Below are 25,012 nucleotides of genomic sequence, written 5' to 3' on the forward strand. Positions count from 1 at the left end.
CCTAGCACATTGTATGCTAATGATTCTTAAATCTACCTGTCCTGCCCTAACCTCTGTGCTGACCTCCAACTGCCTATTGGATATCTGGAGCTAGATGTCTGATAGACATCTTAAACTCAACATATCTAAAATGGAATTCATATTTCCTCCTTCTCCCCTCTCCCCCAATAGGGACTATTACTATTAAAGGCACTACTGTCCTCCCAGTTCCTCAGGCTTGCAACTTAGGTGTCATCCTCAACTCCTAATTATCTCATACCTCCCCATGTCTGATATGTTATAAAGCCTGTCAATTTTACCTTTGCAATTATCTCTCAAATACATCCCCTTCTCTCTTCTAATATATCCATTGTTCTGGTACAGATCCTCATAATCTTACTCTTGGACTATTGCAATAGCTTGCTGGTGGGTCTGCCTGCTTCAATCTTCAATCTCTCCCCATTTTAATGTACTTTTCATTAAGCTACCAAAGTGATTTTCCTAAAGTGCATGTCTGACCATGTTACCTGCCCCCTCTGCCCCCCACCCCCACTCAATAAACTGCAGTGACTTCCTATTCCTTTCAGGATCAAATACAAAATGCTCTGTTCTGCATTCAAAGCCCTCCTAACTTAATCACCTTCTTTTACAGTCTTCTTATACCACATCCACATCCCCTGCTATCTACTCTTTGATCCAGGGACACTGACCTCCTGGCTGTTTGATCAATAAGAAAATCCATCTCTTGACTCTAGGCATTTTATGTGGCTATCCCCTACATCTGGAATGCTCTCCCTCCTCATCAGTCCCAACTAAAATCCCATCTTCTATAGGAAGCCTTCCCCAACCCCTCTTAAATCTAGTGCCTTCCTTCTATTAAAGCTCTTAACAACCAGGACCTAACCAATCTTCCAACCTTTTCATCTTTCCTTCTCTCATACTCTCTGGATCAATCATTCTGGCTTTTTTGCTCTTCCTCAAATATTTCATTCTATCTCCTTCTCTGTACATTTACACTGACTACTCCCTATGCTTAGAATACATTCCATCTTCACCTCTACCTCTGAGAATCTCATTTCCTTCAGAACAGCTCAAGTGCCACCTTCTACATGAAGAATTATTGTCATGGAGTCATTTTAGTCATGTCTAATGATCCCATTTGTGGCTTTCTTGGCAAAGATATTGGAGTGGTTTGCTATTTCCTCCTCCAGCTCATTATACAGATGAGGAAACTGAGGCAAACAGGGTTAAATGACTTGTCCAGGGTCATACAGCTAGTAAGTGTCTGAGGCTGGATTTGAACTCGTCTTCCTGACTTCAGACCTGGAACTCTAGGCATTGTGTCACCTACCTGCATGCATGAAGAATACTTGCTCCTTAGCAGCATATAGTGTCCTCCCTCCCCAAATTACTTCATGTTGACTTTTTATATATATTATTGCTATATGTGTTGTCTTTTCTAAGAGAATGTGAGCTCCTCAAAGGCAGCAGCGATGGTTACATTTTTTGTCTTTGCAACCCTAGTGCCCAAGACTGTGCCTGGCACATGATAGGCACTTAATAATGCTTGTTGATTGATTAGTAAGAGATGTTAGAGGATAGTTTGTTGTTAGAAAAGACCATGAAGAGATAGCAGTATGGTGGAGTAGGAAGTTCATTGGATTTAGAATTGAGATGATGTATTCAAACTCTGGCTCTGCTCACTACTAAATTACTTCCTCATTTGGGGCCTCAGTTTTGTCATCTGTAAAATGAAAGAGTTGGACCAGAGTATCTCTATCTACCTTCCAGATATAAAATTTTCTAATTAATTCACTTCATTCCACAAACATTTAGTGAGTGCCCTCTATGTGCAAGGCTTTGAGCTAGGCATTTTAATGGGCTAACATGACTGTACAAAGATACCACTGTGGGTGGTATGTTAGTAGACTTGAATTTCTAGTTGTTTTATTTCTTAATAATGGTGAAGGCTTACATCAAACCATCAATACCTGCTTGTTTCCATATGGCACTCATTTGTGAGATAACTGAGATCAGGGGGCACAACTTGTACCTGTGGATGTTTTTAACCATAAAAGATAATTGACTCACTAAGTTGCAATGAGACTCCCAACTGGTACTGAGAAACCAATCAGCCTTGATAAGGTAGGACACATAAGGAAGTATGGTTTAGTGGAATGGAAAGATATCATGGTCTGGTGTGGAAAGCACACTATAGCTGGAGTAAGAAAGACAGATTTCTAGTCCTGGTTTAGTCATTTGCTAGTTATATGATCTTAGGTAAGTCCCTTATGCTCTACTAGTCTTAGTTTAATTATCTACAAAATGAAGATGATAAAATACATAATAAGACATGTACTAGAATCATCCAGTATTAGGAGTAGATGGGTTACAATCTAAAATGGTGGAAATGAGTACCTACTACTGATGAGATTATGCATCAGCTGAAGGACAATACTTCATTACCTATCGCTACATTTACTAATATGTGTTAGTATTAGAAAACATATATTAAGTTAAAGTGGAAGCATATTTCATTGTCTTTTGTCTCTTTGATCTTCCCATAATGGAGGTTAGCCATTACTGTTCTATTTCATCTCCTAATATTCCATCTCCTACCTCTGGAACTTTGCATGGGTTGTCCTCCATGTCTGAAATGTTTTCCCTCCTAACCTCTGCTTCTTGAAATCTCAAGTTCCCTTAATTTCTCAGTTCAAATGCAACCTGCTATAAGAAGTCATTTCTGATTCTTCCAGCTGTTATCATTCCCTCTTTTCTACCCCAGAGATTATATACATGTTAATTTTACCTATCTTTGTACAAGTTCTTTCTATCCCATCATCACCCTCAGTAGAATGTTAGTTCCTTGGAGATACTCTTCATTTCCTATTTTGTATCCCTAGATCCTAGCATAGTGACTGGAACATAGTAGGTGATTATTGAATATTTAATGAATTGGATTTATTTCAAGGTATGGGAGGGGCAAGGGTCCATGTTTAAGTGATGCGTTGAAGGTATGTCCATGCAGTTATGCATACATGTGATGATTCATCAGTCTATGTGTATGGGACTGCCACTGAAGTCTTACACTAATGTCTCTTATAGATTTGGAGGTCTTAAAGGTTATACCAGCAGAATCCAATCCGTGACACAGGTACTATTAAACTGGAAAGACTTCCAGTGTGGCTGTGGTAACAGAGTGATTGCTGCTCAAACAACAGCCTAAGTGGAGAGAGGCTCATGGTCAGGCTTTGATCCATAGGGGATGGATTTTCACTAGCTTTCAATATTGTGTGTCTGCTCTTTCTAATTCTACAGTGGCTATGGAGTGATAGAAAAAGGGGCAGAGGAAGATGGAGCTAAGAGTTATAGTTTCTCTACAGTCTGCAAACATTAATATAACCATTGATGCTTTGCCAGCACCATCTTGGTGCAATAATTGAATTGACATATCCCTAGAGAACTGAACCACCTCTCAAATCTTAAAAGAGCCCAAGGAAGGCTTGCAGTGTACTGAGTGGATTCTCTATTGAGGATATAATCGAAAATGTGGTTGAGAATGGATAGGTTGCTGTCTATCTCCACTGTGGGAATATTGATCAGATCACAGATCTATTTAAGCACTGAATGCAGAGGAGTTTTCTGTAGTGAATCTATCTGTAGATCAAATTAGAGCCCCCTTAATTTACTGATTTTGTTGATCAGGATCATTACCTATTAGGTTTACTTAAAACTTGGAATACCCACATCACGATTAATGTGATTTTACCAGGAGGAGTTTGCCTCTTCTGATTAGATTTGGGAAGTCAGCCATTCATTCACTCTTGGTGTCTGCTGGTCCATAAAATTTATTTTGTCTCCATCAGTTTGTTGGCCAAAACTTCACTGTATTCGCTGTTGGACTAATCCATGACCTTCATAAATAGGTACTATTATTAAGATGTTTCTTCACATCTGTGAAGATCACATCAATCCTTTTGGTCTCAGGACCCCTTTGCAATCTTAAATCTTACAAATTACTGAGGACTCCCCTGAAAAGCTTTTGCTTATGCAGGTAATACTGATCAATATTTGCCACATTAGAAATCAGAACATCTTAGCATTATTATTAAAATAGTTTTGGTCTCTGGACTTAAGGATCTCATGAAAGGGTCTTGGGGATGCTTAGGGGTCCCTGGGTCATACTTTGAGAACTGCTGCTTCAGACAATGAGGGTAATTTATTGAGTTCAATTTCTTCACTGTCTTATTGTAATTTGAATGCAGATGTACCCAAATGCATGTTACCTTCAATTCTCCATGTAGTGCACTTCTTATCAAATTAATTAGAAGCTGGATATGAGTGAAAAGAAATTTCAGCCCTCTTGCTTTCTCTGCCTTTCTACTCTGCTTCATTCTTCTAGCCATAGTTTCCCAAAGTGGGCAACACCACCCACTGTGGCTACTGGAATGATCCAGGGGAAGCAGTAGTAGTCTCAAGTACAATTGGAGGGCATTGAATAAAAATAAGGGGATGGTAGAAGCAAAAGGAAAGAAAAGAAGATAAGAAATTTTTGAAAAACTGTTTGTGCATGTTTCATCTGTTGTGTTACCGAGTTAAAGTTACAGTGATTGCATTGTTTTCTAAATAAACATACAAAATGCAAGTTATGACCCATCAGTGGTCAAGTCCGATGACAGGTCTTACCAAGCAAGTGTTGACAGGAGACAGAGAGCCCTGAATTGTTTGTTCATCCTTCTTTGGCAGGAATATGTGCATATAATGACTTATTTCCAATATGATACTATAGGGTTACATGATACAATATTGTGTCATCAAAATTCAATGCACAAATATCCAATAAATTATTAAATTTAAGATGTCATTCAAAAAATTACACTTTTTAAAAAACGATGGAAATTTCAAAAAAAAAAAACCCATCTCATTAAAGCTTTAAAGAATGTAGATTTCCAGGATGGGGCACTGAGTAACTTTGGCAGTGGGTCAAACAAGTTTGGGAACCTCTGCTCTAGATTATCATTGATTTCCATATTACCTCCTGAAGCTTGTTTTGAGAGATAAAACAGAATCCTTTTTCTTGGAGTAGAAAAAAGTATCACACCTTACAGATGCAGAGCACATGAGTCTTTTCTTCAGGGGAGTGGCTGGCATCTGGAGGGACCTGCTTATTGAGCTGAACAGCTGAGGAAACAGCAGGGTCCTACCCAGTGGAAGCACTCCTGTGAGCGACACTTTACAATACACAGGTGAGTCTGAGAGCTGTGGCATGCACAGCTGTTAGTGGGCCAAAACTAGGGGAAAACACACCCCAGTGCTTCTGCATATGGTCTGAGTAGTAATTTCTGTGAAATAAAGATTAAAAATAGCAGGATTTCCCTCGTCCCTGTGGGCTTGTCCACCTACTAACTTTAAAACCTCAAGTATATGAAATGGCCAGAAAAAAACAGAGACTTAATTGAACTAAAACTCTCAGTGGTGATGGAGGTGGAAAAAGCCAAAGAAAGGATTGATGATGTATTTTGTAAATGATCATGTAATTAATTAACAGTGAAGGGTTTGGGAGGGGAAGAGGAAGGAAGAGAGGCATCTTCATCACAAAAGCTCAGCCCTCTAATTTGGACAAAGGAACAGGGCTCTCAGACAGCTTGGTTCTGCAAACCTTCCTGAGAGCTGTTCTTAGACTGCTTATTGTGATCTCCACAAGTTCACAGGAAGGAAGATGGAGGATAGGCATTACTTAGTCCACTAACAAATGAAGAACTTTGTAAAGAATGAAGTATTTCATCTAAAAATGCCAAACTCAGCTCCTTTTCTAAAAGTTCTGAGGCTAGCATCAGCAATTGTCACCTGTCTGTAAGAATAAAGGGAACATTAGGGCTTATTGCCAATAGGAGTTGTGTTTTCTAGGAATGTTGGGTTTGGATCAATTGGTCTGGTGTGACCGAGGGACCTCATCTCTACCTGGTATAGATACTATTGAGCAGCATGTAATGACTAAAGTTGGTTATTTGTGAGTTCATTCAAACATCTGGTTTTAAGGTTTACAGCCCGGTGGTAAAGAACTAACTTAAGTCAATTGGTCCCTAACCACTCATGACTTTTGTTATAGCAGCAATATTTCCTCAGTCATCCAGTCACAGGTTCATCCTCTTGTTATGACTTTTAACCATCAGTAACCTACAATGAGGAACTTTAATTTGGTGGTGCCCAGACACTTTCCCATATCCCCTACCTCTCCCTAGTCTAGGGGGCAGGGTGAGGTTTGGGCTTATATACATCCAATTTTCTTCAGCTGAATAATTCTTTATTTGTCTACCTCAGTTTCCATATCCATAAAGTGAGGAGAGTTGGACACAGCGACTTTTAAGATCCTTATATGCTTCAATGACCCTTTAACTCATGTACTTTCTGGTACAGTCTTAGGAAAGGATGACACTTCCCAAACGAATTCCAAAAAAGAAGCCTGTTATTTTGGTTTAAAATAAGGGTTTACTTTATTGATTTACTGCTCTAATAGCATGTAACATGTATAAAGAGTGAGACATAAGATTGGTGAATGGGTTTTATGTATCTGACCTCCCACCGGCAGATAGAGGGCTTCTCTAGCTTAGCCCTGGTAAGTCCTAAATATGTTGGTTTTCCAAGTTTTGCAATAGTGAGTTCTGATCAGTCATAGAAATTCCCCTCTATCTCATTCACTAATGGCATTTAGATGGAGGCTGACCCCCTGGTCCTGACCGGTGGGCTCCAAATCCATCACAACTCAGACTTAACATAAATGTGGGTACAAAAGATTATCAGTTTTTCCCTTGAATCTGGCCTAGATAGTTAAAGACTAAAGAAAACCCATTTATTAACATGGAAACAACACAAAAGTACTTAGCAATTTACAGAACTAAAGTTGAAGATGAAAAGTGTCTCCAAAGTCCATAGTTTGCCAAAGCAGATTAGCTGACTTGACCTCAATAGAAAATATGGTTCCCATGGCAAGATGAACAGAGGGCGGTACCCCAGATACTAAAACTTACTATTTGGAAATTTGCTTTTTATCTGGGTTTCCTTTTGGCCCATTTAAATGTTTTCAGCAGCTGTTTGGGATCTCATGGAAATTTGAAAACTATATATTACTGCGAATCATTCCTGAACATATGTTATATATGCCTTTCTTTCTTTATAATTAGGGGTATTTTGAGAACAAAGCTCCCGTTTGCAAACAAATGTCACCATTAGATGCTGGGATCCAGGAAAACTCAGCATGCTTGGCTTCAGCAAAACTCTTCTCTAAGAAAACATTTCTGCTTTCTTAAAGAGGCAACTTATTTCAATTCATGTGAAAAAACAAACTTAGGGGTGACCCCGCCCTGGTATAAACCTCACAACTCCCTTAAATTTGGTTACAATTTCAAAATGAGAACACGTTCAGTCCAAATCTTGGTTTTATAAATACCAGTCAGCCCAGGGTTTGGGTGAGTCAAGGTCAACCCAATACTGGTTATAAAAGAGTGACCCCAGTGGTAGGGAACTCTAAAAATGAAAGGGCTAGCCCAGCTCATATTCCTGCTTCTTCAGGGGTGGGATGAACTCGATGGAGGCTCAGAATTTTGAAGCTTCACCACCTCCACAGAAAACACTACTATTCTAGACTTTATTTGACCCTGGGGCAATCTGTAGTTTACTCTTTCTTTCTTTGCCCCTCCCTCTTTTTCTGGATTGCAAATCCATAAAAGTAAATACCACCACAACAATGACAAAACCACAACAACAAAAACCTCAACAAATGAACAAATGAAAAAGTCACCTTGGGAGACAGAAAAGACTAAGACAAATCTGACCACACAAGAGATTTCTCAGCCTTGACCTACGGCAGGAACATTTAAGACTCTGGAGTGAGTGACTGGCGGCTGCTGCAGGATAACGCCCGGCACTTGGACTGTTGGACAAGGGCAAAAATGACATCGCTTAGTCCAGTTGGTGTTCCATGGCCATGCATCTCACGGTGTCGGAGGAGGCTTTGGAGATGGGCAAGAACCCTGGCTGTCAAAGCTTGTACCTTGGCCCTGCCACTGGAGAGAAACAAGAAGATCTCATTATTATTATACCAGGAAGGCTGGAGGCAGGTCACTGTCAAGGGATTTGGTTTTTTTTAATATATGCCCAGCAGTTATGGGGCCCTCATGCACTGAATTCACCTTTTCCAGCTTTTATAAGCTTTCCTGAATTTTGCTGCAGGCCATGCAGAGAAGTAAAGGAAACAGTTTTACTGTTCCATTTTCAGATACCTGATTTTTTAAAAAAAAGACTTACAGCAAAAGTAATTAAAGCTCTCTTCTTGTCTATTGTTTGTTTATGTGTGCATGTTTTAATGAGGTCCTGCGCCTGAGACATTTCTGAGTGTCTCAGTCATTTTTCAAGCTGAAAATCAGATTATGCAGGTGACCAAAAAGGCAGCCAGTGATGTGTTCCCTTACCGTCAGGAATCCACAATCATGAATTATTAGCAATTTGTCTGGGAGCTGTTAGTCCAGCTTAAGAACTAACACTGCTCTGCTCTGGGGTCTGATTCTACACTTATGCTTCATTCTTCATTCACACTGCCTTGGGTAGTTTACCTAACCCAGGAGGCTATAGGTAATCTAAGGACAAGAAGCAAAAAGAGATGGCAGGAGATTCCCAACTGGAGACTGTTCTAGGTTTTCTGCCCCTTTACCAGTCTCTTTAGGAACTAATCCCCATTCCCTACCTCCCACAAGCTTTTCCCCCTTGTATCTCTGTTCACCACCCTCCCCATCATTTCCCCAACACACGCAAACACACACAATCACGCACAACTGACTCATCTCTCTGCAGAACACAATGATGGTTGTAATGAGTTGAGGGGTGGGAATGAAGATGGATGGACTTTGGTTTCTACATGATTTAACCATTCCTTTAAATTAAAAATTGACTCACTGATGCAATAGTGTCTGTCAAGGATCTGACTTAATGATGTAATCCTGATCTGTTTGAGAGCCCTTATGATTCCAAAGTGACTCTTATCTGTGCCCTACATATAGATTTAGAACTGAATAGGACCTTAGGGTCCGTTTAATCCAAATTTCTCATTTGACAGATGAGGAAACTGAGGTCCACAGAGATTAAGCAATTTGCCTGAGGTCACATAAGCATTGAGCAGCAGAATCAAGATTTGAACTCAGGTGCTCTGACTTTAAATCTTGTACTCTTTCCATTGTACAACACTGCCTCATTCCTAAACTGTGGTATCTCTTTTTTTTTCCTGTAGTACCCTGATTATCCTAACTTAGCTTAACTTTTTTGAAAGTAGAAATGATGGTGGATTCAAGAATGACAGGGTATCTCTTTGAGCAAAATTCCCTAGGGACAAAATCTAGAGAGGCTAGAATCTCCTAGGGAGATAGAAGCTTCTCAGGGTGATGGGTCCTTGGTAACCCATGTGCCCATTCTCTTCTCTTCACCTGGAGTCAATAAGTGGTTTCCTCCGGACACTTATCTCTAAATACTAGGGCCAAGCTTCCTAAGGAATGCACTACTTATCTCTGAGCAAAACTGACAGATGAGTTACCTGTGGGATAGATGATAAACCCCCCAGATCCAAAACCACTGAGACTATTGAGTTTTCCTTTGGTCCAGGAAAGAGCAGGATTGTGGACTCAATGACCTTGTCATGCAAGGCCCAGGTTTTCACAGTTCTCTGGGTATCATGAGGACAATCCAGCACAAAGCTCTTGGGTGATAATGTGGTACTGAGTAGACAGTTAGGGATGACCACTAATCCTACAACCTGAGAACACAATGCTGTAAGGATGACTGGATTGGTGTGGAGTGGGAAACCAACAGCTTGGAACCATGACTTCTCTATAATATCAGCTCTTTCAGTTCTCATTTCCAGATTCTAAATCTTATAAAGTCTTATTGTTGAATGATCCATATACTCAGAGGATTTTGGAGTTGGAAGGGTCTGGAAAAGGAGATTATATGGTTGAAGCCTTTCGTCTGACACATGAGAAAATTGAGTCTTGGCAAAGATAAGTGACTTCCTCAAGCTCACACAGCTAGGTAGTGACAGAGCCAGGACTACAACCCGGGTTTCCTGACTCCCAAACCAGTACTTCTTCCACTCCATCACCATCTCTGCTCGAGGCCATCCTGGGCCAAGAAGGCAGAAAGTATACCAAGAAGCCTAGCCTTGTTGGGCCCACCCCAGTGGTACTTACTCCTAACTCCAGGTGACAGTCTCTGCTTGCAGCATCCACATGAATGAAATCACAATCGAGGGTTTCCCTGGTGAAATATTTTAGATAAATAAATCGTCTGGTTGCTGAGGGCTCCATATGCCCATTGTGAAATCTGACTCACGTGCTTCACCAAGAGGTGAAACAGGATAGACTCTATTACCCCTCTCACTTAAAACACATTTCAAGATTTCTAATGTTTCTTTTCCTATAATAGCCTTTAATGTTAGTGAAAGGTATATTGAAATTACTGTTTTCTCCCTAGGTAAGCAATGCTTCTTAATCCACTGTTTGATTGATAGATTAAGTAAGATGAAGGGGAATTGAAACAGCCACAAGGGTACCTTCCATACTGTTAAAGAGAAGTCACATTGGGCTTAATTGTCCATCTAGGTCTAATGGGGATGGTTCCTTTGCTGTTTCCTGTTTGTTGTTTATTCAAACTAAGATTTGACAAAGAAAGGATCGAGATTTGCTGGACAATGGCAAGGTCAATGATTGGTTGGGGAGGATGCTCCTAGAGGTTCAGAGATGGTGAAGAAGCAGGGCCCAGCATGCACTGAAGTGATTGTGCAGGACTATGGCAATTTGAGCAGGGGGTCTTTTGTTGGCCTGAAATGGGTCAAATCCCAACAGGGACAGCCATCCCTGGCTGATGATCTGAGCTTGGCCTTCTCTGAGGAGGCCATTGAGTCTATCTAGACACTTGCTATTGTGGCTGAGAGGACACATCAGGACTGGAAACAGGCGAAAGAAGGGGATGGTAACAGTGGTGGCCACAGCAGCAGCAGCAGTGGCTGCCGCGGGAGAAGGGAGGGATAGCTGCGACTTAATTAATTTTTATTCATGAAAAATTCTCAGCAGGGAAAAAATGTCTTTTTCAGATAATTTGTTCCCCCTCAACATTATTTTATGTTCAAAACAAGCAAGTAGGGATGGTGCCCTCTGTTCTCATTAGGAAAAAATAATCACAGCATCCTAAGCTCCTCTAAGAAAGGTGCAATATAAATAGAGAAGGCTTCTCAGATACTATCTCATTTATCTTCCCACGAACTAGGAAATAAAGATCATTCTCTACATCTTACAAATGGTGAAGCAGGAGACATGAGAAGCTAACGCTCTTGTAAAATGACCCAGTAAGTCAAGAGGGAGGGAGGGACGAGCCAGATCCAGGGGTCTAGGCTCTCAGGTAAGGATTCTCTTTTGGATGACTCCAACGGTGTTGGAGGTGGTAATCAATAGGAAAGGGTTTTGGACTGCAGAAACATGGGGGGATTATTACTACCAAGCTGACGTTTTAGGTGGTGGTTTTTTTTTTTTTAAACAAAGATCCTCCAACCACCAGGTGCGGAAGTGTAGGTGGGAATTTTATGCAAATGAATACCAGTGAAATCCTCTTTGCTGAGAAATATGACATTTTTCAGCTTTTTTTTTTTGAGGCAGAGGAATGATTATCAATTGGAAAGAAATATGCAATGGCTACTGAGGGAGGGAGGGTGGGAGAGGGGTCTTGGAAGCTGAGTAAGAAGACAAAGAAAAAATGAAAACTCATAAGATAGGAATCAATTTATTCTCCTTTCTTTCCTCTAAATTGTTACTTTCTTTTTATTGTCTCATAAAATATTCATTCTTTGGGTCCACTTCATCATTTTTCTTCTTTTTTTCTTTTCTTTTTTTTCAGTGTGAATTCCTGCATCCAGATTCTCAAAGAAATACAACTTAAACTCAATTATTTGGCTTAATTACTTTTCATTCATCATGAAGGGAAGAGCCTCTGGGGTCAAATCTCTCCACTGTAGCACTACCAATCCCTGACTTCTCCAAATGTCATTATTCTTGAATGTACTATGGACAACCTTACTCCAGCCACTGAGATACAAAAGGTAGAGTAGCTACTCACAGGGCTGATTTTAGTATCCTAAGGATACCGGTTATCAGAATCGTAGCTATTTGGACCTGTAAGACACCTTAAAGATTTTTTTAGTACACTCATTTCACAATTGAGAGATCAGGAGGTCCAGAGAGGTTCAGCAATTTGTCCATACACACAGCTCTTTAGTAGCAAAGCAAAGAAGAGGGACCCATTGTTCTTGGAGAGGTTATTCCTAAACCACTCCAGATATACAGGTACCTACTCTGTTTTTAATTATTTCGAGTGGGTGAGGAGCTGGGGAATCCACAACCTCCCTCAATCACTTCATTTGATGCTTAAATGAGAGATATTGATAGGGAGAGTCTCACACATCTTGCTGAGAGAGTGTGTAGCACCTATAGGAGGATGGAAAGAGGAAGGGAGATGTGTTTGTGGGATGAGAGTCTTCCCTGCAGGGAGGGGACTCCAGACAGCGGAAGGATTGTTCTGGCAAAGACTGACAACATAGATATGGGGACATCAGGCAAACCCGTCACCAGAATGAGAAACACTTTGTTCCTCCTGCCTTACTCCCTCTTGGAAAACCTAAAAGGCAATCAAGATCAGGGAAGCTTTACAAAGGGAGAGAGAATTGATTAGTTCCTCAGCTGCCTTCCCTATCTTCCCTGTTTATTTCCAAACCTGGAAGCCCTCCTTCATACTTTCTCAGTGCACACTACCACCCTCCTGATCCGAGCAAGCAGTATGCAACAAAAAAGCAGGTCTCACTCTATTCGGCCATCAGCACTGCTCCCATTGAACTGAGGGGAAAACAGACTTAGAGCTCAAGGGAAACGGCTATGAGACGGGAGGATTACACTGCCAGGCCTTTCTTTTTCTTTTTTTATTGGGCTGGCAGTATGAAAGGAAGGGGCTTGATGGATTGATAGATCCTATGTATTTATCCAGAATTTTACCAGATCTGAAGTCTAACCAAGATGAGGAAAGACAATGTCTTTATGAATCTGGGAGAATCCCAGAACCTCAAAGTTGGAAAGGACCTCAGAGGTGATCTAGTGCCACCCCTCCCAGACAGCATCCCTGACAAGTGGCCATCCACCCTTCCTTCACTTGAAATGAGGAGGACTAGCTTCTACCACATTTCTGCTGTAGGTTTTGGTGTCTTGTGACATTGGGAGGTTTCACACTCTCCCTATGAATAAATAAGAAGGGGATAGGCATTCCTGAAGAGGAATCACAGAGTGTTAGGGGCTGGTGGAGGGAGGATTGTATGAGAGGTATCTAGCCTAACACAGTTAATTTCTCAGATAGGGAAAATCTAAGCTTAAGAAACTTCACCAAAGTCATGGAGTGAGCTAGAGCCAGAGCCAGAGCCAGCACTAAAGCCCAGGACTCTTACTTTTAAAGCTCCCCCACATGTATGAGATACACCTCACTCACTATTATTAGAACCTGGTCCTAAAGCCTTGACCTGATTTAGGGCTCCCTAAACACCACAAGGAAAGCTTCATTTGGGATGTTGCTTGTTGACTTCCGTTTCTTTCCCTGGTGACTGTTAGAAACAAAAAATCTCTGAATGAAGTGTTTCATGATTCCCAAAGTTGTAGAACTGCCAAAAGACTAAACTGAGCCCAGGGACCTTTTTCTCTACAGGGCGGGAATTTCTCCTTTGGGATTTAGCTCCTCATTCTTCTCATTCTTATAGCTTTTCTCTCCCTCTCTGTTATTCTGTGTGTTTTAGAGATGTAGCTCACAGCATTGAATTGTGCAGGAGAGTTGTGTGTGTGTGTGTGTGTGTATGTGTATGTGTGAGAGAGAGACAGACAGAGAGAGAGAGAGAGAGAGATGGTGATAAAGAGTTTTGTCTTCTTTTGAGGGGGAACAAACCATGCCCCCTGTATCCTAAGCACAATGCAAAGGCAAAGTGGGCATTGACTGTTACTGAAAAGCCATATGATCTCTCTCAATATTTTGTAATAGAAATAGGGACCAGAACCCCACTTCCCATGCATCCAGGGTCTCTTTTCTAGAGAGAAATCATATCATCAGTTTAATGTGTCTTTCCTTTTAAGGTAAGTCCTATCTTAAGTGAGACTGGGGGAATTTCTGAAGTCATGTCAATGATTAATATAACAGGATTATTGAATTCAGAACTGGAAGGAATCTTCAAGATCATCTAGTCCAATCCTTTTATGTTACAGATAAGGAAACTGAGGCCTGGAGAGATGACCCAAAGTCATACAGGCAGCAAATCCCAGCAGGGCTGGGATTCAAACTTGAATCTGGTAACTCCAAATTTAATGTTCTCTTTTTACCTCACTACAACATTACAGGCTCATACTTATTTTTCTTCTGTGAAAATGTTAATTGCTTTCCATATCTACCCCCCTCTATTCCATGTCCTTTTTTTTTTTGGTGATTTTTCACCATCTCAAGGAAGCACATCCTTTATTTGTTCTCTACATTTTTAAGTCATAAGGACAACAAAATTGAAACCAAACAAAAAAGAAAATGAGGGAAAAAACACACATGACCCTCCACTGCCTCTCTTCTCAGGAAATGTCTTGAACCTAAAGAAAAGCTGATTGCCATTCTCTAGCCAAGTGAGCCATGCATAACCCATGCAACCTAAGGACCAAGAGGGACCACACCCACCTCTTTGAAGGATTTCTTTACCTCCACCAAGGAATGCCAGTGTGCAATGGGCTTCCGTGGATAGGCCAACATCTCATTCCAGTGGTCTCTCCCCAGGCCTTCAGCGCTGATCCCCACCCGGCAGACTCCAATGATTTCATTGTGACCCACTCTGAGGAGAGAAAAGATAGAGCATGGGTGACCTGATGAGCTTTCTTAGGAGTTCTTTGAAGTTGAGGCTTAGGGCTCCTATACCCTTGAAACAAGTATAGTTATCCCTTCCACATCATGGGGGCTAGGGGGATGCAGCATGTGATCTGGAAAATCCACATAAAATTTTTTGACTCTCCTTTCATACCAGAGAAGAAGTCTAAATTTTTTCCTTTTCTTTTAGGGGGTATTTGCAGTACTTTATTGTAAAATTTGGGTTAAGTATTTGGTCATAGGCTCTACGACCTCTACTGGCCTTTGTGTATAATCCATGGGCTTTTGAAAACTCCCTAAAATTCCCATTTAATTTCTTATGCTGACCCATGATATACTGAAAAGTGGCAGAAGTTGTGATGTGGAAGGGGATAACTATATATTCTTCTATTTTGTTAATATTGTTTGGCTGACTCAGAGGAGACTTCAAAAATGTAGTAAATCAACCTCCCATGAATATTTTCTCCTTGCCCATTTCATACCTCATTGAGTTTTTAAGTGTGGCTCACAGCTCACTTCTAGGGTATCCCAGGGATAGAGAGCTGTGTGCAATAAGCTTGGTAACTAACGTGATTTATTCACAAAACAGTAAATCAACAAATATTTAGTGATCACCTATACCATGCAATGATATGTACTAAATGACTTAGAATGAATCTGGCCCTCCTGGTTTCTTGTTTTTCTTTAACTTGAGTGACAAGAGTTTCTTGAATTCCTACCCTGTGTTCAGCGTTCATTATAATGGGTGTTATGGAGAGGCTATAAAATCCATTCCTTGCTTCTCAGAAGTTTATAGACTGAGTAAATAATACTAATAAATATGAAACACAGAGATCAATGGTGTGGCAAACTAGAACAGGATTCAGAGACGGGAGAGATAAGTTTGAAAAGAATAATCATAGAAAGCTTCTTGGAGGAGATCAATCAACAAACATTTATCAAGTATTTACTACCTACTAAATACTATATTAAGTGCTGAGGATATGAAGAAAGGCAAAAACAATAAATAGGGCTTGAAGTAGCCATTAAAGGTGGTGGTGCAGTGGATAGAGTACTAGGTCTGGATTCAGGAAGATTCATCTTCCTGAGTTCAAATCTGGCCTCAGACACTTGCTAGCTACATGACCTTGGGCATTAATGAGGTTGACCTCAATCTCCTCTTACTACACCTCACCTCTTTCTACATCTTACTTTCCTCTTACTTCACCTTACTATATTCCTCATCTATAAAATGAGCTGGAGAAGGAAATGGCAAACCACTCCAGAATCTTTGTTTACTTAAAACCTCCAATGGGGTCATGGAAAGTAGGACATGACTGAAAATGACTGAACAAGGACAAAAGGGAAAGAGTAAGAAAACCTCAGGACTGGGCAAACAGTATGGAACTAAGGGCACAGTGAGTACAGATACGCCTGATTAGAGCAGAGGCTTCCTATTTAGAAGAACTGAAAAATATAGTTAAAGAGGTAAAATGGGGCCAGATGATAGAGAATTCTGAAAACCAGGCAGAGAAATGCTTGATGTAGTAGGAAATAAAGAGATATTATAGATTCTTAACTTGTGGTGGTAGTGATGGGTGATATGAAGGAAGAGGTATTTTAGGAAGATTAGACTGGAATAATGTACAGTGTATAGGACAGATCAGAATATGTAAAGACTAGAAGCAAGGAGACCATTCAGATGTATGTTGCAATGATCCAGGCACAAGGTGACAAAAGGTGTGGCTATGTGGTAGGAGTGGGGATGGAAATTCAGAGGTGAATCAAGTGGCTATCTGGAAGGGGGAAAATAATTGAACTTGAAAAAAAGGGTAAATATAAGCAATAAAGAAACAGGGAAAGTTAGAGAGGCCACCATGATTTCCAGCCCAAGAAATGAAAAGAATGAGGGTGTCACTCATGGAAATGACATAGTAGGAAGAGAAACATCACTACGTCTCAGATTGCTGTTGATTGGTTGGTTGTTGTCCTTTGTTTTCAAGAAGGACATGTTGGGGTTGAGGTGCAGGTTGTCTGACTGTGGCTAATCAGAGCAATATAGGCTCAGAAGGCTCTACTACAGGTTGGGCACATTTGGAGTGGAACATTCGGAGTGCTATGTTGGTGCCATGAAGGTCCAGCTCTGGGTTTCAGGAAAGTAAGTGTGCCAAAACATAAGCCTGAGAAACCCTGAGCCAACTCAGGACTTCCCTCTTTTAAAGTCTCTCTAGGGCAGGGGTTTTTCATCTAGGTTCTATAAACTTAAAATTTTTTTTTCATAAATATATTGTAATGCATTTGGGGTTTTTTGTTTTTTGGTAATCAACCACATGTATTTTATTTATTTAAAAATATCACTCTGGAAAGGCTTCCCCAGACTTCCATACAACACACCGAAGGACACGAGCCCTGCCCATGGGCTTCATGCCTACCTGTCGTAGTCCATAACGGAGATGAGTAGGCTGACTTGGTCCATATTCTCTGGCGGAATGTCAAAGATAATGGCCTCGTTGTAGATCGGGTTAAGAGTATTCTTTTTTATGGTGGTTTTCTTCTTCTTCAGCCTCCTCCCATCACACAACAGGGACACTTTGACATAGGGATCTATGATGACAGTGGGAGTGGGATGGGGCATTGGGGGAGGGAGGGAGGGAAGGAGAGGAAAGGGAAAGAAACTTGTTAAGCAGGTGTTCCTAAAACAAAATTTGAACAAGGAAGGAATCTGTACAGGAGACCTACAGTGACTTGTCAGATGGTATCCGTGGGTTGGTAAAAATAATATCACCACCTTGTATTTAGACAGAACACCTGCCTCCAAAGAGCATTCAGTGCTTAATACACATGGTCTTCTTCGTTCCCTGGCATCCTTGGGGGATAACTTAATGAACTTTTACTAATGGGGAAATAGACCCAAGAGCAGTCAAGCGACTTGTCCATAGATATGCAGGGGAGAAACCAGGAGTCCTTAATTGTTGGCCCCGTGCTTGACAGACTGAAGGCACACTGCCTCAGGCTCAGAAAGGTGATGAGGCTGAACAAAGCCAGTTTATTTCTTTTACCTATTTGGATTCCTGTTCTCTGGGGGTTTTGCCAGGACCATTAACCAAAGGAGTTTAGATTAGGGGGTAAAAATAGAACCCATTTAAACTCAAGAAGTGGAAATAAATGTGTCAGAATGAATTGAACAGAAACCAGCAGGACTCTGCTCCTGTCTTCTCTGGCTGACAGAAAGATTATGGGGTCCATTGTCCCCAACAATCACATTTTCACTTGGCCTGGAAAGGGGGAGCGGAGGCCCTGATCATGAAATTTACTCCCAATGACTAAGGAGCAGCGAGGCTGCTAGGAGGAAATGTCCGGTCTCTCTGGGATTCAGGGAGAGGATGAGGGTGACCTATTCCTTAGGGTGTCTTGCATTTACGAGGTAGGGTGAAGACGTTGGCCTCGGCCTTCCCAATCACCCTTGCTTACAGGAGTGATCAGATGGCTACTTTTTACCAATTTTTCCTTTCTCTTGCTTCTCCTACCCTCACCCCTTCTCTGCTTCCTCACAGGGGTACTTCCGTGCCATCTTTCTACCCTGAAATTTTCCATGCATCCAAGTGAACCGACAACCATTGTCCCTCTGAACACAGGTGTCTCAGGTCCCACCATAATTGTTATTTATGTTCTGCAGCTGAAGAAACAGGAGGGAAGCTTACAGGTAATAATAGTTTTTGAGCATCTGATGTTCTGAGACGCCCTCTTGCCTGGCAGCCGGGGCACACTTTGTCTCAAAGCAGGCACAGATCAGAATAGCTGGCCCCCACTAGACCCACAATTCATGCTTCTGACTAAACGCAGACATGTGGCAGGGTAAGAAATCTCTCAAGATCATTCTAGTGGGACACTGGGCTCCCATTACCAGTAGGGAACAGAAAGAAACTGGGAGGTGGGAACTATAATCTGAGAGCAGAAACTTAAAGTCTAGAAGGCTCTTACACAAACTTTTAAATGAGCCAGAAACTAAGCAATGAGACAGAATATGTATTTAAAAATATTATTCTGCAAAGGGGTTCATAGACTTCACCAGACTTCACACAAAAAAGACAAGAGACTTTGCTAGGGCTCATACCTACCAATTGTAATCCATAATGGAGATGAGCAGCCTATGACTTGCCTTAGGAAACAACAAAGTCAGTGGGGGAACAGGATGGACTGGCCTCTGTCCATAACACTTAGTAAATGCCAGAGGCAGGATCTGAAACCAGGTTCTCTGAGTACAAACACCATAATCGTTTTTTTTTTTTTATTACCTTACTCTACCACCTTGAACCCTGACTTAAGGGAAAAGAGAAATGTCAACCGCAGGGGCTCCTGGGATCCTGCACCATTCTGTGTATTTGTTTTTCAAACCCTGAGCCCATAAATTCCAGAGCCTGGCACAACAAGAGGAACCATATATATATATTTTTAATCAAGCCCAAATGTAATACCAGACCCTAGATCCCGGTGGAGAAGAGGTGTGAGTATAGGAAGAAAAAGCAAACTTAACTCAATAAAAAAAAAAGGAAAAAACCCTTCTGATTTGGAACAGCTTTTTACAGCTATTTCAGCAGCATTATCACAATCTAGCTTTCCAACACATCAATTTAATTACATCAGGGAAGATGGTGTAGGGACTTAGGCAACAAAACCCTATTTCCCTCTGCAGCTTCAAGAGTCCTCAGTGAATTTCCATCCCTGGAACATACTTATTTTGATATTAAAATGAAATATACATTAGATGTCTTTCAGGGGAAGGAGAGCTGCTGCTGCATAAGAGTCTTTTCACACTCCAGAAGTGGTTCTTTGAGATTCTCTCCATGTCTTAAGAGTGGTGGAAAAAGTAGGGGAAAGGAGAGGTGTTAGGGGTGTCTTTCTGGGCTAGTGCTGTCTGGGGTAGACTTTGGCCGCCAGCCTCTCTTAGAGGTGTGAGCCTATCGGAAAGGCATTAGAGGTTGGGAGCAGAATCTCAGCGTGGTTCAAAGATTGTGTGTGTGTGTGTGTGTGTGTGTGTGTGTGTGTGTGTGTGTGTGTGTGTGTGTGTGTGTGTGTGTGGTGTGTGTGTTTTTTATTTATATATAAGCACCCAGTTGTCTTCCCCTGAAAAACTTCCAGTTTCAAGACCTGATACCTCATCTTTTCCAAATGTCACAGCCTGTACCTGGATACAGATAGATGTTGGCAACTGGTATATTACTTCTCCATGGCTGCTATGACTATATTAAGCATATATTTCTGCAAGGGAAAAAATCTTAAATTTTGTTTCATGTAAGTTTGGGCTTTCACTGTTGAGCTTAAAGTACCAGGATGGGCTTGTTTAAGGTAGCTAGGCTCTTGGGTACTTACTTGGTGACCCCAAACTTAAGATTTTCCTGTTTGCCTTTGAAGAAATCTAGCTAAGGATTTCAGAGGCCGTGTAATTTAATGTCTACCTTCCATACTGGGAACCTACAAGGGAAATTCTCAGTAGTATGACCCCATTTCAACTCTCAAGGCAAAGACTTATAGTTCAGGTTGATTCAGGGAGAGATTGCCAAGGATTCATCTGCCTTCTCGTAGCTAGAACCTCAATTAATCCCCCCTTTCTAAACTCTTATCTCTTATCCCAAAATACTTCCTTGTGGTTAGGGAAACACAGTTGACATAAAAGGTTCCACTGAGATGGTCACTGTAGCTGCTCCAGAGATAAGAGTACCTAGGCTAGGTTTGAGGGTTAGAGCTGTCCTGCTAGATGGAGGAAGGAGAGGAGGAGTATGTGCTGTAGCTGCCCCAGATAGCAAGGCTGAAGCTGAGATATGCAGAAAAACTCCAGTGGAAACACGCAACTTCTGTATGAATCTATTCCTACTGGCTGAGTAGATGTTGTGCAGGCCTAGGGATGGAAAGGCAAACATATGCATGATCTAGCTCCTGACCTGGTGATTAAATAGACCTTACCCAAACTACAAGAGTTCCTGTTTCCCCTTTCTTTCACTTCTTTCCCTTTCCTTCTCTTCTTATCTTTCTTTCAGAGAAATGGTAGTGGAGCCCTTCTCTCTCTCCTCCCCCAACATCTCTTCAGCCCCATTAGGATTCCCTGATGTCTAGAGGTAAAAAAAGGTACTGTACCTGAGTAGCCAGTGATGTCCATTGCTTTGAGGTTACGACATTTGATTACCGTTAGGGTGAGACGGCCTGCTGTGGGCAGGTAGCAGAGGGAAAACATGATTTCTCCCAAATCCACACTCTCCTGGAAAGAAGCGCAGCACAGAGAGAGATCAGAGACAGAGAAAACACCTGGCCTAAGCAGCAAACATGAAATCTCAGGCTTTAGGTCTGGAATAAGTGATGTGCTGGTAAATGTTTAACAACTAGCTTTCCAAAAAAATAGCACATATGCACAATGCACATTTAAGTTTAATATGCATTATTCACATTTTCTCCATCACTTTCTTAAGTCTAGATGGTCAGCTAAATAATAAATAAACCCCTGATTTGTTGCATTTACCGATTTCTAATTTTACAATTACAAAACAGCTCAGGAGCAGGTTCAAGTTGACTCCAGCACATGTCTGGCTGGAATGCACCACCTTGATCACCTAGAACAAACTCTTCATCTGACTGACACAGAGGCAAACTAAGTCCAGAGAGGGAATGTGATTTGCCCAAGGTCATGGAATAAACAAGTACCAGAACAGGATTTTAATCTCAAGTCTTTTGATTCCAAGGTCAAAGATCTCTGCACCATATTATACTTCTGTCCTTTTTGGTCAAATATTCATCTTCCTTCAAAGGCAGAAAGAAATGTCTTGTTTATGCCCAAATATTTATCATTATATATATATATACATCTCTATATTTTTTTTTGGTGGTGAGCAGAGTGGGTCCCAAACAACTAAGGAATAAATTGAGTTATATGAATGTCATGGAATAGTATTGTGCAGTAAAGAGAGATAGAGATGAAAAATTCAGAGAAATGTGAAAAGATTTATGTGAACTGATGCAGAGTTCTTTAAGGTGAACCTGAGGAACAATAAACACACCTATGATAATGTAAATTCTGCCCTAGCTCTCTGCTGAGAGGAATGAGGTATGTTTCCTTCCTTATCTGTTCTCCAGAACCAGGATGAGCTTTTACAATTAGTGAAAGTTTGCCTTCCTTGCTTAGGGCTTTTTCATTTACATTATCACTATATAGTGATTGCTATTCAACTGTCGTTGTTGTTGTGCTTTGTTACAAAGGAGGATTCAATTGTATGTGTATGTGTGTGTGTGAGTGTTTGGGGGAGTGTACATCCAGAAATAACTGTAATAGAAAAATAAAATATATCAATGAAACATTGGAAAAAATTAATATCATTCTCTTTAGATAAACCAAGCACAAAAGAGAAATTCAAACTACGTAGAAAGGTTTCTGAACAGTGGGTAGAAAACAGCACCAATGTGCTGAGATTCTCTCCTGTTGTAATGGATAATCTCTTGTCTGCCATCTTTCTTAATCGTCCTTTGAGCTCCTCACTTTTCTATGGGAAAACTATTCCCAAGCTTCATGCTTGGATCATGAATCTCTTATGGATCATGTTTGGGGATGCACAACTCACCCTGGTGTAAAGACATTGACCTTTCTCCACCCTCATCCTCATCTCCATCCCCATCCCCAGACTCATCCTTATCCCTACATTAGGGTTTTGTGATCTTAGCCTTGGGGAGGTCAGAAACCTCCCATTTGAGACATTTTTGGCTTTAGATTTGGCTAGCTTTTCTTGACGTTCTGCTCCACTTCTCAAAGAGAATCATCCTCCATTAGGTTTTAAAGCAAAAAATCACCGATGTGGTTTCAGGAATAAAGCCTTGAGGTATCCATTTCTGAACCCCAAGGTCCCCACCTCCCCATCTCCCTAAACATTAGGTCTGCTTGTTCACCTCTAGGTGGCACTAACTCCCTCCCTTTCAAAAGTCAAAGGCTTTTGGTTTTCCCTAGAAACTAATTAAATCTCAGGAGAACAAGAAAATGGGGATCAGAGGATCTGAAGAGGACCTTGACCAAAGCCCCATCTTGTCCCTTTCTAGATGCCATGTTTCCTCTCATCCAGTGAGCAGGATTCAGTCACATTGATTCAATTATTTTATTATTCAGCAAGCACTTTTTCAGTGCCTACTATATTCATTATTAGATACAGAGACAGAAATTCAGATAAACAAACAGATTCTGTTATCAAGGAGCTTATAATCTAATAGGAGAAAGACATACATAAATAACTATGATACATGGGACAGTGAGTGAGTTAAGTACACAAGAGGGAGATAATAACAGCTTACATTTCTGAAGGATTTCAAGGTTTACACAATACTTTCCATGTAACAACCCTGTGGGATCAGTCATGCATGATCTCGATTTTATAGATAAGAAACTGAGGCTCAGAAAAATTAAGTGCCTGGCCCACAATCACAGAGCTAGTGTGAACTCAGTTGTTTTGACCCCATATTCACTGTTCTCCCCCACTATACTACATAGAGTAGAAGGGAAAAGTCCAGACCACACAGTAGAAAACATTGATATCACTTCACTTGGGGGGTGGGGTGGAAGAGGGGATACCTCAAATGGTTCTTGGAGAAGGAAGACTTTAAGAAACAGAGAGGAGAGTAGCTGAGGGTCTCCTAGGCACTGTGATCAAACACTTGAACTAAGCCCAAACCCCCTCAGCACCAAAGGTATTCTAACTGGCTGACTATTATCACTAGGGGCACATAGATTCTTACAGATCAGAGACTACAATTCCATAGATGCTTTAAGTGGCCAAATATTATCATTTTTACATCCCTTGTGTCCGTCTTGTCTCTAATCAACACCACCACCACCTTCATACAGGCCCTCATCCCTGCTGGACTATTCACTAGCCCCAGCCATTACTAACTGTGTGATCCTGGGCAAGTCATTTATCCTTTCTATTTCAGAGCCTGGCACATAGTAGGCACTTAATCCACTTTTGCTAACTTGCGTGGAACTGATCTCTCACTAGTCTCCCTCAGACATAAGCCTCTATTTCAGACAACGGTCATACATTGTTTTGTCTCCCTCATGCCACCTAACACACTGACTTCTGAATATTAGATGCTCAGTAAATATTTGTTCAAGACGATGCCAATGTCTTTAGCCTCCCTGAGAGAAGAATTGCATATAGGGCCAGGAAAGGAAAGCAACTGCTCCTTCCCATGAATTAATTTGGGACTTTTTCCCTCTCTTATCTTGCAAGATAGCTGTTCCTATACATGTCTCCTCCCCACTAGACTGGTGGGATCAGGTCTTTTCCTTGGGTGTCCCTGCTCCCTATCTCCCCTTAGCCCCAACCGTGGATTCTTGAGCATAGCGAATGCTCAATAATTTTTTTCCTGAGTGAATAAAAGGGACATGAATGAGCGAGCACCCACAAAAATAATTCTTGAAATTGGTCCAGATTTTAGGTTGTTTGCCGCCCCCAAACCCACCCCCACTGGCTCTGACAGAAACATCAATGACATTTTATTCTTTTCAGCATTGTAACTTCTGTTGGTTATGTCCTTCCAGATACAGACCTAGGAGTCACATGAACTCACTTCTAGTCTTGGCTCTGCCACTAACCGTCTGTATGACTTGGGCTAAGTCCTTTCCTTTTCTGGTCCTGGGTTTTCTTATCTGCAAAACAAGGGAGCTGAGCCAAGTGATCTTGGAGGTTCCATCTGGCTTTGATATTCTTTGATCCTTTAGCCCAGTTAAGCTGGCCTACTAACTCCTGTAAAGTACTACATCATTTCCCATCTTGGTATCTTTGCACCAGCTGCCCGTGCCTGGAATGCACTTCCTCTTTACATTTGCCTCTCACAATCCTTCATTTCTTTTAAGTCTGACCTACAGCCTGCTTTTAGTACCCCATCCTTCCTCCCCATAACCTTGCATCTGCTTTGTATATGTCTATACTTACAGAGAAGCTGCAAGCACACTTTCTCTCCCTAGCAGAATGTAAACTCTTTGAAGGCAAGCCCGGTTCACTTTCATCTTTGACTCCCCCAAACCTGGAACATTAGGTAAGGTGTCTAATAAATGCTTGTTGAT

The 25,012-nt window shown here is 41.2% G+C and overlaps 1 protein-coding gene across 6 annotated transcripts in view; it reads right to left on the reverse strand.

The window, feature by feature from the left end:
• Positions 1-6,445: 6,445 nt before the first annotated feature.
• The window catches only part of SYT6 (synaptotagmin 6), a 71,542-nt gene continuing 52,975 nt past the window's right edge, over positions 6,446-25,012 (reverse strand). For 4 of the 6 annotated variants that reach the window (XM_072644413.1, XM_072644412.1, XM_072644414.1 and 1 more), the window contains 5 exons: positions 21,052-21,172; positions 17,352-17,523; positions 14,758-14,908; positions 10,212-10,278; positions 6,446-8,042 (listed from right to left, as the gene is read on the reverse strand). In XM_072644413.1, coding sequence (XP_072500514.1) covers positions 10,261-10,278; positions 14,758-14,908; positions 17,352-17,523; positions 21,052-21,172 — 462 coding nt within the window. In that variant the 3' untranslated portion in view covers positions 6,446-8,042; positions 10,212-10,260. The remainder of the gene's footprint in view (positions 8,043-10,211; positions 10,279-14,757; positions 14,909-17,351; positions 17,524-21,051; positions 21,173-25,012) is intronic. The other 2 variants (XM_072644416.1, XM_072644417.1) reach the window with 2 other exon arrangements.

The sequence above is a fragment of the Notamacropus eugenii genome, chromosome 2, assembly GCF_028372415.1.
Source record: "Notamacropus eugenii isolate mMacEug1 chromosome 2, mMacEug1.pri_v2, whole genome shotgun sequence".
Lineage (NCBI taxonomy): Eukaryota > Metazoa > Chordata > Mammalia > Diprotodontia > Macropodidae > Notamacropus > Notamacropus eugenii.